We start from the raw sequence: 14,287 nt of genomic DNA on the forward strand, positions 1-14,287 counted from the left end.
CTGCGCCGAGTACCATCCTGACTCGACTATGCGTGGCATGCACGTCAGCGAGCAAGCTGTGCTGGTACGTCCAGCTCGAGCTGAGTGCAGTGCAGTGCAGTGACAGATCAGACGGCGCTCTGTGATTAGGCTGAGTGTGAATTGAAATTCAACTAGGCTTATTTACAGAGAAATTTGGTCTCTTTTTCCCTGTGACATTGGATCAAAACCATTGAATAGAATGGCGGCAGATAATATTGTCATCAAACAGGAAGTGACGGACGCCATGAACCTGGAGGAACGGTGAGATGAGGAAAAAGATGTGTGTGATTACACAGTTAGGGGGTACCGAACGATACAGTTATTTCTGTACCGGTCACGCAGGCCAAGACATGCAGGGTACAATCCACTAATTCAAGCCCCATTGAAAACAGTGTAAAATCAGCACCGTTCAGGGCCCAATAGCATGCACGCCAACATCCCTGAGATTTCTGAAACACAAATGAAATTCTTGTCTGGTCATTTATCTTTCAATTTCTTTTCAATTGTCTATGGGTTAACCAATACATTTTTAATTATTCCCACAAAACAAAATCACCCCCCCCCAAAGTGATTTTTCCGAAGTCTGATTGCAGCCATTTTTCAAGTGGCAACCCTCAACTTTCTCGGGCACTTAGGACCATTTTTTAAACTGTAGTTTTTAGCCCTTCTGCTCTCATATGAAAGCTCAAAGACCCAGGGAGTTGATTGCGGCAACAATTTACACAATCTCACCATTTTGGGGGCCCAACAATCTCCTTTTTCAAAAGATACTGCGGGGGGTACTTTTAATGCTAATGAGCTGGCCAGAAATTCTCACTTGCATTAGTGGACTGCACCCTGCAAGACGGGTGTCGGTCACTTCACCCATTTTCCACTTCGCCCACTACAACCACATCGCCCACAACAACTTCGCCCATTTACCACTTCGCCCACGCTGTGCATATCCAACTAAATGCACCACCGAGGCACGTACCTTAGCTTCACTGATAAAAGTTGAAAGTTGCTTCATCAATTACAGACATAAACAACTGTATCGATTCTAGGCTACAGATTGTAATTCACTTTGCTGAGCTGATGAGGTTTGATCATTTGATCAAATATTAAGAGCGATTTGTCCAGAAATTTATTCCTTCGTGTGTCATAAGTTGGCAATGGCAGTACAGAAACTTTGGTACGGTGAAACAGCGCCCTCTGGAAATTGAAATTGCTGCACTGACAACCTCCCTCCACCAATACACATATATATGTTTCATTCATCATACATATACTCTCTCCATGAACATTACAATTCTGCTGGTATAACACTTACTTGTTAAAATGCTGTGATACTCAAAATTTTCAACTTTTATAAATGAAATTATGGTATGTGCCTCGGTGGTGCATTCTGTCGGATATGTACATGTACATGTACAGTGTGGGCAAAGTGGTGCATGGGCGAAGTGGCAAATGGGTGAAGTGGCAAATGGGTGAAGTGGCAAATGGGCGAAGGGGTAAATGGGCAAAGGGGTAAATGGGTGAAGTGGCAAATAGGCGAAGTGACTGTAAAACTGCAAAGCATAGTACTAGTAGGCTTAGTCATGTTGATTGTGATGTGGACTGTCCTTCTCCATCATGGTTTGGGTGTTTGTCACAGTGTCAGCTAACTGTCACGACTGTGGCCTGAAATCAGGGCTGACTGCGTAGTCCACAGCAGTTCGTGTAACTTGAATCCTACGAATATTTTTTAACATTTGGACACGTAGGGCCTAGACCTGCATGTCCATGTATGGTGGGGCTACTCAGACTACTTCAAGTCTTTGGGTTAGAGTCCCATGCCAACACACAATTTAGGACAGTTTATTGCCTTCAAATGGCTGATAGGTCACTGCAGGGAAAAATGGGTGGCGGCTGTATGTATGGAATTCTTTCCAGCCTGTATTAAATTGGCAGACGCATTCTACTGTACAGGGGACACTTCAAACCATTTAGACTAGTCTGAGTTGGTCTCAGTGTTTACATAGATCCAGCTCATCTAATTAAACAGGATGTGTCTTACGCATCTCTCCTTCCTGGTTTCTTCCCCTCTTCTCAGTATTTTAGAGATGTGCAAGGACGAGGCTAAAGGCGTAGCCGATGCTTTCATTAGGCAGCAGCTTCCTCACATAGATGCCCAGCAGAGAGTCAAAGCCATCAATCGCCTACTGTCATTGGTAAGGTGCCAGTTTTTGGTTTTGTTTATGTTTTTGTAATTTTTGAGCACATGAAAGTGTATTTTTTTTCCATACCCCTCATCCCTGTAGAGTTTGAAAGGAAAGAAAACAGAATGATTTATTATTTTCAGTTTTAATATTTTTGCAAACAAAATGTATATTTACTGTTACCTGGTTGACAGATTTTTTTTCTAAACAGCCGACATTAAACCCATATCTTGTAACTGCTCAATGCTCCCCTTTGGCTTTGGAGCAAGTGGCATTATTGTTTAAGTGATTAGCCAAGAAGATACATGATCACAGTTTGATCCCTGGATTAGATTGGCCGATTTGCAGACTTTTTTTTTTGGCACTTGCTGTTTTTTGGGTTTTAAATTGAATCCAAATGAAATAACAGGATATTTTTCATTTTGTTTTGGTGATGTGTTACTCTAGCACTTTGTCTGGCTTCCATTTCTTGCACGCAAATTCACATTGACAAGGTAGATAGGTGGAACCAGATGAAGATTTGTCAAGTACCAAAGACATTGAGAGCCCATGTTCATTTGCCTGAACATGTTCTATATAGCAGCAAAACTATATATCTGTACTGCATAGTATTTTACTTATGAAAGTAATGAGGAAAAATGGATGACTCTTAAGGTCTAAAATATGCTGACTGCAACAGCACAATAGACAGTTATCATTTGTCAGCCATTTTGAATTGAAAGTGAGGTTCACTTTTCATTTTCAGAACCTGAAAGTAAAAATAACGGCAACAGAATAAAATTTATGACAAAATAATACCAGTTTACATTTACCAAAATTCAGTAAATGCTTTAAGCCACGTTTAAGAAAAACGAAAGTGAGGCTTGGAACCAAAATAGTCTGGCACCTCCCCTATATAAGATTACATTGCACACAATATATTCCGGGAACACAGTTGAAAATGGCTTACTGCATGAATAAGGTCTTTTGTGATCTAGACCAGAAATATACAAGGTAATACTAGTCTCCTTGTTGAGGACTGGTTGTTGATGATTAAAAAAAAAGTGATTGGCTCTTTAACCCTAACCCTACATAGTACTACAAATTACTACTTGTAGTAAAATTAATATTCAGTCTTGTTGCTTGTAAGAGGATGTGACCTTATTGTTCTCTGAAGCCAATAAAATAGAAAAGACAATGTACCATACAGTGCCGTGGCACCATGAATGCATGGCTTTATTATTCTCTGTACGAGTAACAATGGAAGTAACCTAGCCAGAAGTAGTAATCTGTAGCGCTAGGTCCTTCGGGCTCAGACTATTACTTAGTATTTTGTAGTACTTTGTAGTGTAAGCCAAACAATATGCTTGGCAGTTAGGGTTAATGTGCTGTTTATTTCCGTTTGCCTTCTAACATTGCTTATAAGGTTACTTCCTAGATATCTTAAAAGCTTTAAGAAGTCTTACGAGCTATTTCCAAGTGTCCCAGTCCTGTTTTCATCTGTTTTGACAAATAGCTCAATAAAATATGTGTGTTTTGTGTATTTATTCACATTGCTTGTTGCCTACTAAGTGGACAAGGCTAACTTTCTTTTTTCTTTCAATCCAGGGCAAGATTGATCTCGTGAAACAAGGATCGGAACTGTTATACAGACTCAAAGATCCGTCCTCCATTAGGTTAGTAAAAAACATGTAATTCATTTTGTAAATGGCCGTTCTTATGGATATTCATGAAATCCAAAGACACTGCTTGCGCATGGTAATTTGTATTCAGCAAAGGTTGCAGATTTTGCAACTTGAATTCGCACAAATCTGCATAGCCTGCAGTGCTGTGTGTGGGCCCCTGATATTGAAATGTCTTTCGGTAACAGTAATTGCATTTCTGGAACTAAGGGCAAACTTGTGCATGGAGCTCACCTGGATCACATGGCCTTTGGTTCACATGGGCCTTTCTCTGAAACAAGGCGAACACTTTACTGTACCCTCCAGGCCACAGTTAAATGCGACCAAAACCTCCTTTGCCTCAAATATGGCAAGATTTAAAGCTTGTTTGTTCTGTACTAAGATTTAAAGAGCATTGGTAGTCTTATTACTTGTTCTTCGGTGCAATTTTTCTGCAACTTTATACAAAGACATGTATATTCTTTCTGAAGTTTGAATTTAAGAATGTATTTCAGAGACCCTTTAATAGCACTGACGCGGTGGATCATTTTTATAACTCAACCATTTAAAAAAACTTTAATATGGATGTGTCTTTCTTGTGTAGTAAAGTGAAAGGTGTGGACAACCAGGAGAGACTGGTCTACCAGATCATCGAGGAGGCTGGTAACAAAGGCATCTGGATCCGTGACATCCGCCTTCGTAGTAATCTCCTGCTCACGCAACTCAATAAGATCTTGAAGACGTTAGAGAGTCGGAACCTCATCAAAGCCGTCAAGTCCGTCGGGGTGAGCGGATGGTTCTTAGGTCGTGTCACTTCTTTCCACAGTCCTCCCAGTGCTCTCCACATTTCACTGAAATATAAGAGACCTTGCACAAGGTAGAGAGCGGGACATATGGCCTGATCTCATTTGGGCACAACACAGCTTGAGTAGGGAAGAAGATGGAATTTTGTTATCTTGCTGTTGCCACCGTTGGACTTGAATAAATGTTGTGCTATGCTGGGCATAGATTGTCAGTATGCCTGGGAACCCAATTTTGCTTTGTGATGTAAGGGGTCATACTGATTGGTCGATCTGATGCACAGATCTTGTAGCCAAATCTGTCAGCTGATGACGCTGTAAATGTTTTAGCCACAGTTATGGATGAATGTTTTCAAATGGAAAATGTCAGAGATTTTCTTCAGGATTTACCAACAGTGCAGTACAATCGAGCGATCATGCAGATTGACCAAATGTGCTTGATAAGAACAAGTGTTCTGTGCCCCTGAATCTGCGGATGCAGTTTTGATAGAATCATTGTGACATTAACTTACCATGGTACTGGCAAAGAGTTAGGAGTTTCAATGCAAGAATGAATTTAATGATTTGGTATAAATTTGGACTGCTTTCCAAGGGGGATCTGTTGACAGTTCTGCTTGTCGTGAAGCAGTTCCCACGCATCGCCTCGCAAGTGAAGATTTTATTCTGTACCCAAGTCAAAGGAATCAGTATATGATTACTAGCAGCCCATTATTGTGCAGAGCTTGAAAGATTTTGGTTTCCTCTGGTAAGTTCGATCGGGGGCCATTTGTTAACTACTGGTTGATTTTGCCTGGTGCCCGGTGTATATTTCATGCATAGGTTACCAGTCGAAACTGGCTGTTAGTTGACAATTTGGTGGCTGGTCGACCTTGCCCCATGTAGTGAATCTTATCGGAGTACATTCACTGTTTCTCTATCCTCCACACATCCAGGCCTCCAAACGGAAGGTGTACATGCTGTTCAATCTGGAACCAGACCGGTCGGTGACGGGAGGTGCCTGGTACAGTGACCAAGACTTCGAGTCGGAGTTCGTGGAAGTCCTCAACCAGCAGTGTTATAAGTTTCTCCAACAGAAGGTACTTGTAAATTCGCATAGGGGACGTCAGTGACATAGATTATACATGGTTAGGACTCTCAGCACCCAATCATAGGGTGAGGGGTTCGAATCTTGCAGCTGGTTACATCACTTCACTCTCACGTGCCACTCTCCACCCAGGGGTAAATGGGTCCCTGTGAGGTCAGTAATGGCCATTGTATCAGTAAGCTGTTGGCACCTGATATTGTATTCTTCCCTGGGTGCTGAGATGGTTTCTGGAATGTCCTGATGTCGTTAGCCGAATGAGCAGTGATAGTAATTATGTAACACCTTGAACATCAGTCATAGTAGGCAAGTGGACTTTATAAATACCCATTATTATCGTTATTGTAATCATTATAATTGTGCTGTAACATGCTTCGTTTTTCTGTCATTGGTATTAAATGTAACCAAAGGGAATGGTACCGATATTTTATCGGCAACATCTGAAAGTCACATAGTTAGCTTTTGCTGGTAGTAACACACATGTCTGTAGTATCTTGCCGAAGCTAGCTCACTAGAAGCTTCAGTAGGCGGAAATGCCAGTGCTAGCCAAAGCCAAAACCTCCAGACTCGGGCCTGGTTTGTTTGCTTAGAATGGCCGTTCAGCAAGAGCTGATGATCAGTATTTCCCCACTGGCGAAACCAAAGGGGCATACTGCATTTGCCTTGTCCTTCGGGGTCTGTGTGGTTCCATCTGTCTGCCATTCTATCGTCAGTCAGTTTTTCACCGTAACTCAAGAAGGACTTGGCATCATCTTCAAACGTGGTTTGTGGGTTGTCTTGGTGTCCCACAGAAGATGATAGGTTTGGGACCCCATAGGTCAAAGGTCAGCTCAATCCCCAGCATGAAATGTGGCAAAGGGGGAAACCCCCCCCCCATATGATGCATAAAGTATATACCTAAGGCTGTTATGCCTACTGCATCCCTCCGAAAATCTGAAAGGAGTTCCCAGTAGTCCCACAACACAAACGTAAACACAAAAGAAGACACAAAAGGAGGCCCTCTTCACCACATATCGTGCATCCTTTTTTTTTTCATTTTAAAATCCCATTACAGACATCATTATGGCTTCCATTATGGATGGTGGATTTACTAAAACTCATTTAGTCCAAACATAGTGTCCAGTGGATATACATGTATGTCCTGGTTTTCCTTGTTGATTAGGCTGATCTAGCTGCCGAGTCCCAGCTGGACCCAATTCTGAGACGCAACCAGTCCTACGGGTCCTCTGAAGACGTCTGGAAATTCATCCGAGAACTTGGCATTAGCAAGGTGGGTAAAACTAGTTGGTTGATGCTAACATTTTATTGTGCAGTAGAGTACAGTACATTGTAAAGTATATTTCATTGAACCTCTCAATATTATGCAGCAGCTGAGAAATATTGTAGGTACTGATGGGTCACAAGTGAAAAATTGGAAAATTGTTAAATAAAATTTAAGCAGGACATTCACAACCAATCTTGTGTTTTTTACATTTTTTTCACACAACTGTTGCACGAATTCTTTTGAGAAAAAGGAAAGCCCCACAATTCACTCTTGCTACATGTGCCTTTGTGAAGTGTCAATTTCTTAAAGGGTGCTTTTTTTAGTGTTTTAGTTTTCTTGATTAACTCAGCTTGTATTAAACTTGTATTAAAGGATTAAGAATTCAGAGGTTTAAATTACATCTTTTATCAAAATTAAAGGCCCATGCACTTCAAGTTCAGCTCACAAATTTGTAAAATGTTAATTTTTTCGTTATCTCCAGTTGGCTATTTCTGTTTTTGGTTACTTTGGACAAGTCCATGTAGCTTCTCAAAAGGAGTTCCCCATTTGTTGAATAGCGCCCTCTTGTGACAAAGCACTTTTGATGTCAGTGTTGTTTAAATTATTATTTGCTTTTCACGCACAAGTGCATTTTCAACGATCCCTCAGATTTTGATCATGAAGAAACTTGTATGTCTCAGGGATCATGTGTAAATGAAGGGATAAATGTCGGCCATCTTTTTATGTTCTTCCTAGGTACATGTACATGTATGAACTTTCTAGTTATTATCTGCTAATACATGTATGTTTCTTCACCAGAAATGTAATTTGGATCCCAGGGTCTTAAATTATGTTAATTTTTCTCAATTATGGGAATTTCCTTTTTTCGGGTTTCCTTTGCAAATCGGTTTCAGCTGTTATGAGCTGCACATGCATTCATGTTTTATGAGATGTACGTACATGTATGTGTTATATCCCGCATGTGAAAATGTGAATTTCCTAGTAATGAGCAAGGAAACAAATGCCTTGGTTTTGTGTCCCATTTTCAGGCACACCTAGACAAAAATGAACCTGCTTCAGATTCATTGCATGTAGGCAGCTTACCAATGCAGCATTTAAAGTTGCACTCACCAAATTCAAATTTTGGTTGGTGTTGACAGGTCCCTTCTAGTCTGTAGTCAGCAAACTTGACATGCCCGGTTACATGTATCTCAGATCACAGCGTTAGTACTGTAGACCCAATAGGGCCTTGCCCAGTTTATTGTTAGGGTCAAAGCCCATGCAGCTTTAAACGACATTGCTCCTTTCAGAAGTAATACGTGGCTTTGGCATAAACTGGACTAAAATGCTGCAATATGTGCATGTGTAGCTGTCTCTCTCATTGAGCTTTCCATTTAATTTTTATTATCGGTAATGGGTTTTACCCTTATAAGGAGAGCTTGTGATATATGTTCACAGTCTTGCTTAGGTGGGACTTGAACCCATGACCTCCTGCTTGCTAGTGCAGACTTCTAAAGTACTCGCCCACCAAGCTTGCCAGGCTCAGCTGGCCGGTCACAGTCGGATGTAGGGGGGGTACAAACAAATAAATATAGGTCAGTGTAAAGGCAAAACCCATAATTGACAAAAGAGAATCTCCAGTTCTTCTTCATGTAACTAGGCCGGTGTTTTGGTTGAATCGGGCTCAGGTGTTGATTGCTACATGTAGCTCCAGGGTTGCACACGTACACCAAAGGTGCAGTGCCGTGAACCAGTGGTACACGGGAACCTGGGAGCAGCTAGGTGGAACCTGGATCTCTGCGCCCCCTCAAACAGCTTGACCCTCCTTGTCCAAGTTGTGACATTGGATCCCATTGCCCAAATCCCACAGCCAGGACTCTGTGATGACCTTGACTGTGAATCTGAAAACTGTTTTCAGTAGCCTTGTTTTTGTGTGTTTGTGGGAGCCATTGTTCTGCCAACGCTTTATAAAGTGATTTTGTGCACATGTGTGTGTGGTATGTTGAAAGATAATCTGGCTGAGGTTGCATGCATTGCAGCAGCATTGGGGTAATATTGTGCATGCACATGTATGTGCATATATTCTTTTTCAAACCGATTGTCTCTGTGTGGTAAATCATTTGTCACATTCTTCAAATGTTGCAACCAAGTACAAGAAAATGGTTTGTCAAAAGTCGCATTACCTTACATACATGTATGTACATGGAACATGTTGCAAAACCCTCGCGCATACATGTAGAATACAGTGTACCCTTTAGACATTGCTTACATGTACAGTAGGAAGGAAAGAACTGATTCTTGGTATTGTCTCAGAATAGCCTTTGCACTATTTCGAAATAATCATTGAATGATATAGATATGGTAGGAGTGAAGTCACTTTAATTGATTCTGAGCGACACCGAAGGAGACATTGACCTGGGGTCTGTCTTCAAATCCAGCAGTGTCGCACCATCTGTCAGTACAGATCAAGTGCCATACTCCCAATCTTAACTACATGTGTGTGACATTTCCGACATTACATGTATATATGTTTCGGAGCTGTTGAGGCAGATGTTACAGAGCAATAGCAGAATCCAGTCTGGTTCCGGGGACAGGTCACAAGAGGATGTATAAATACCTCTCCATATTAAGTTCAGTTAGAGCCGGTGCCTGGCATACCACTCCTTTTTAGGGTGAACTGACTGCAAGGGACCTGTAAATGAGATGCGGATTTTCCCTGGCAGTCTGCACTTGATTGGATCCTGCTGGGACTAACACAGCAAGGTACATGTACTGTACATTGCATTCTCATACATGTACGCGTAATTGGCATGTGCCAGTGGATTCATTATGCCATGGGTACATGTACCAGTAATATGGTACACGTAGGCCTATGCGCAGGATGTGGTTTGGATTAATTAATCCATGTGCATTGGTAATGTCGAGCCTGGGCTGAGTTTTAATTCCCAATAATTGTTTTTGTTTTTCTTTTTTTGTCTTGTTTGACACTGTGGGGGATATAAACATTGCAAGTGATAAAATAAAGATCCGGCCACTGTGATTGAAAAGCGTGTGTCTGCATTGGTCCTTAATTGCGACTGTAATGTAACTGTTCACAGCTGTGTGATGCTAAAGAATGCAGAAGTACATTCACCACAGCCACCCAGTCGAAAGCAGTCGTCCTATACATGTACATTGCATTCGCTTGCCCAACTGTCTGGAAGATCAACTTGGTCACTGTTTTCAGATGCTGTGGAAAATATGAAGCTGTTCTTGGCAATTTCACCAAATCAGTCACTAGGTGTGGAATGTAGGCCATCTGTAGCAGCAATGGCCACTCCTTCTTCGTCTTAGCCCCAACCAGCATGTACTTACCGTAGTCCCACATTTTCATTTCCTGGTCAGTCAAGAACAAGCAAAGCTACATGTATGACCCGGTCACCTTTCGTTTGTTAAATAAATGATCCTTGTGTTCGTGTAAGTTTACGAATGTGTTTGTGTCATCACTGCATGTTGTAGCTATTTTTGTCATACTTTAAACATTCCTTGTTTTGAATGTTCCTACTTCCTTGTGGATTCCACTGCAAGGGTTTACAGGCACAGGATCTTTCGTGCAGTTAAATGTATCCAGTTCAAGTCATTAACAAAGTGTATGCTTTACCTCAGCTTCGTTTCGTTTGAGATCAACTTCAATTCAGATTATTGTTCTCCAATTGCTGATTCTTCCAAACAGATAAATATCCATGTCAAGGAAGGCTAGTGTCTAGTCTTTGTAATTGGAGATCTTTCCGTGTACAGGTACATGTATATGTCCTCCCTGAACATTTTCAACATTAGACAGGTTCCATACTTGGTAACTACACATGCATATTAATTTTGAAAACAAAAAGGCATGTTGAGTTGACATTGCGTATAATTCACGTTTGGCCAATACATGTATGTGCATTGTGCTGTTTGGCTGTTGCATTAGCCGGTTTGCAGTCATCCAAAAGCAATCGACTTGAGGAGACTATGGCTCATTATCTTTGGGAGGGAGAGAAGGTTTCAGATTACAGCACCCAAACTTTGGAACTCTTTATTAGGAATTTGTGAGACTATCGAAATCATTTGACACCATCAAGGACAGATTAAAATCATATCTGCATAGACAGGCGTTTGGTTAATACTTCTCAACTTATCATCGTTGGATGTCTTTGCTTATTATAGCGCAGTGAGCGCCGTTTGCAGTGGATACTGGCACTCTATAAATGTTCATTATTATTATAATTGTTACCATAAAATAGTGTTCACCAGATTCTATGCAGTTTTTCACTAAATTAAATCCATTAGTGCGTATTTAGTGAAGACAGTAACAAGTGTCCCAAAGCGAATCCAAGACATACGTAAAATCTCCGGTGCCTTGGTTCAGGTTGACTCAAAACAAATGGGACGTCAGTTAACAATACATGTAACTCGGCATTTTCCATTATCTTGTTACATACTTTGCACCATGAGCAACTACAGATGAATGGTATGTAGAGCAAGTAAGTTGTAGCAATTCCTTCAGAAACTTACATTATTCACTAACATTGTACCTGTACATGTGGCAAGTTAGGAGTCATTCACTCATGTAAATGTACATGCACCGATATAATGTGTATTCTAGTGCACGTACACATGTACATGTACAGTACATACATGTACATGTATGCATAAAATAAAACACACGTGGCCTGATCATTTCCAGTCTAGCAAGAACAGTAATATCCTCAGTTAGTTTTGGGTATGTGACTGTTCACATGTAGTACATGTAAGTGTAAGTACACATATGGCCAGATGCTTCTGCATCTCCGGACACTTTTGCAATTTTTGTTGCCAAGTTCTCACTTGCATGTACCAGTATACACGTAGGAGCCCATAGTTACAAGTTCTGTCGTCATTCCTGAGCAGACTATGTGCTTATACACTGGCACTGTAAAGGGCATGAAACTTTCCGGTTTATTTTTGTATCGCAATGGTAACAAAGGTGAGGGGTGAAGCGAAAGAGAGAGTTGTTTTTCAACTGGCATAAGAAGCTGCTAGGTACAGTGGAACCAGATACCATTGCATGGTGCACCTACTGACGCGTGCAGGTGAACTTCCTGGCGGTTAAACTGAATGCTTCAATAAAGGGTACTGCTGAGCATAGGGGTGCACTGAACCAATTCAAGCTCCATCAAAAATAGTGTAAAATCAACCAAGTTTGGAGCCCCATGGCAGGCAACTGAAGTCCCAGAGGCCTCTCAAACAAAAAAACAATGTGTTGTTTGGTCCTTCATATTTTATTTGATTTTCAATTTTTAGTAGGTTAACCAATGAATTTTTTAATTATCCACCCCAAACAAACTCACCCCCCAAAAAGTGAATGTTGCCAAGCCCTCCCAGCAGCCATTTTTCAAATGACATACCTCACCTTCCTTCCTCGGGGTCTTCTGACTAATTTTCAATCCCAGTTTTTGTCTGCTGTGCCCCCAGATGGGTGCCCCTGAATCTACAGAGATGATCCTGGGCCATACTGACACAACCCCACCATTTCTTGGCCCAAGCAGACCCCTTTTTTCAAAACAATCTCTGGGGGTACTTTTTCCTTGAATTGGGACACTGCACCCATAAAGGATGACATTTAATTTGATTCAGTGCATTGGCAGTAGGCAGCCTACATGTACATGTACATGTATGAGTACACATCATTATGAATATCAAGGTGTCATGTAGGCATTATAAGCAGGGGCAGAATTTGTCAGAATTGTTTTCATCAGGACTTTCCTGAACCAAGGATTTTTCAAACACTCTCTTTGAAAATCTGCATAATCCTTAATTTACCATTAAAGTCTTCTAATATCTACATGTACATTGTAAAATTGATCATTGTTGAAGTTGTAAAGCTAAACACTGTGCATTTAATTATGGTTGCATCTGAAAGCTAGGGTAGTTTATAAAATGCCCTACTTTTATCTAGATGCAATCAGGGACGATTGAGCACCATTGTTTTAACAATCGATGGGTGAAACAACATACTTTCTTTTCAAATCAGGCAAATCAGTGCTTTTCTGTGCATCAGGGATGAGATTCGTCAGGATTTTTCCTGAGTTCGGGATTTTTCTAACAATCTACCGGTATTTTAAAAATCTGGATATCCTGAGTTTATCTTTGTGGTGTTTTTACACATAACAGTCGATATGGAACACAATAAATGGGCATTTTAAGGGGTGCCTCAAAGCAAACATGCAATGTCATTCCAGGTTAAGGCACTGGTAGAACATTTTACAAGGGTTTTCCCTTGCTTCAGGCTTGTGTACCATCTGGAAAACAAAAATGTAGTTCCCTTGGAATTTGAAAACATTCTTCACTCTGTGCTTGACATGTGATGATGTTTGGCCCCCACAGGCAAGAGTGCTTCAGTGGCACAGCTGTGCTGAAAACAAACATTAGGACATGAATGCCGTGTGTAAATTGGGGTTGGACTGTGGGTAAAGGAACAGTATGTATGCTGTGCAGGAGAGACGTGGTTGGTTGTTGACTTATGTGTATTAATTTGAGACACATACGGGTACACATGTAGTCAAGGTGTTGAGGTGAATTTGAATACCAGATCACTATGTTCATAGCCCCTGGGAGGCTAACCTTCAGCTGCCAAGCTTTTAAGTAGAGGCACACCTCCGCGTTACTTAAAAGCTAGTATAAACCATTTGTTAAATCTCTGAAATGGGACTGCCAGATAATAAATATTTACATGCCAGCATCTCACTGTAAAGTAAGTAAATAACATCGTCTGACACACTGTAAAATCTTTCCACCCGGAATGCTGTCATTTTTGAGGAGAAACCAATTTTACACTTTTCCCGTCATCAGCTTTTGTGTATTTGTTTTAACCTCAGTGAAATGATTATGTAGGATGCCCAGAATTTCGGGCCTTGACAAGCCGAAGATTCTTTAATATATGATCACAAGATAAGCCGGCAGGGTCATCCTCATAGAGGTCACTGTGGAGACAAACAGAGGATGGTCAATCTTGTTCCTGAGGCCCTGTACAATGTACATGCAGAATTGTAGTAAGGCTCAGCCGCATGATTCCATACATGTATGTATGTCTACATGTACATGTACATCAAAGACTTTTAACATCAGTATTGATGGGATTGACGGTTTTAATTGCATGCGCTTGCTGAAATCTGATCTGGCCTGCAATGGTATTGCATGCTAACACCAATCCAATTTTCCTGACTGGGAAAAGAAGCAGTTTCTGTTGTGGTCAAGGGGGCAGTGTTGAAAATTACTGTATGCCCAGTTCATTATTTGGATTTAAATTGTCGCTGTTATTAGATCAG

The 14,287-nt window shown here is 41.0% G+C and overlaps 1 protein-coding gene across 2 annotated transcripts in view; it reads left to right on the plus strand.

The window, feature by feature from the left end:
- The first annotated feature begins 81 nt into the window (after positions 1-81).
- polr3f (RNA polymerase III subunit F) overlaps positions 82-14,287 on the plus strand; it is a 34,852-nt gene continuing 20,646 nt past the window's right edge. For both annotated transcript variants that reach the window (XR_015425215.1, XM_022250476.2), the window contains exons 1-6: positions 82-282; positions 2,093-2,210; positions 3,786-3,853; positions 4,443-4,623; positions 5,571-5,714; positions 6,882-6,989. Coding sequence is in view for 1 of the 2 variants with exons in the window: in XM_022250476.2 (XP_022106168.1) it covers positions 221-282; positions 2,093-2,210; positions 3,786-3,853; positions 4,443-4,623; positions 5,571-5,714; positions 6,882-6,989 (681 nt within the window). In the remaining variant the exon portion in view is untranslated. The remainder of the gene's footprint in view (positions 283-2,092; positions 2,211-3,785; positions 3,854-4,442; positions 4,624-5,570; positions 5,715-6,881; positions 6,990-14,287) is intronic.

Source organism: Acanthaster planci, linkage group LG01 (assembly GCF_054643075.1).
Source record: "Acanthaster planci isolate LZ-2023a linkage group LG01, COTS_SCS, whole genome shotgun sequence".
Taxonomy (NCBI): Eukaryota; Metazoa; Echinodermata; class Asteroidea; order Valvatida; family Acanthasteridae; genus Acanthaster; species Acanthaster planci.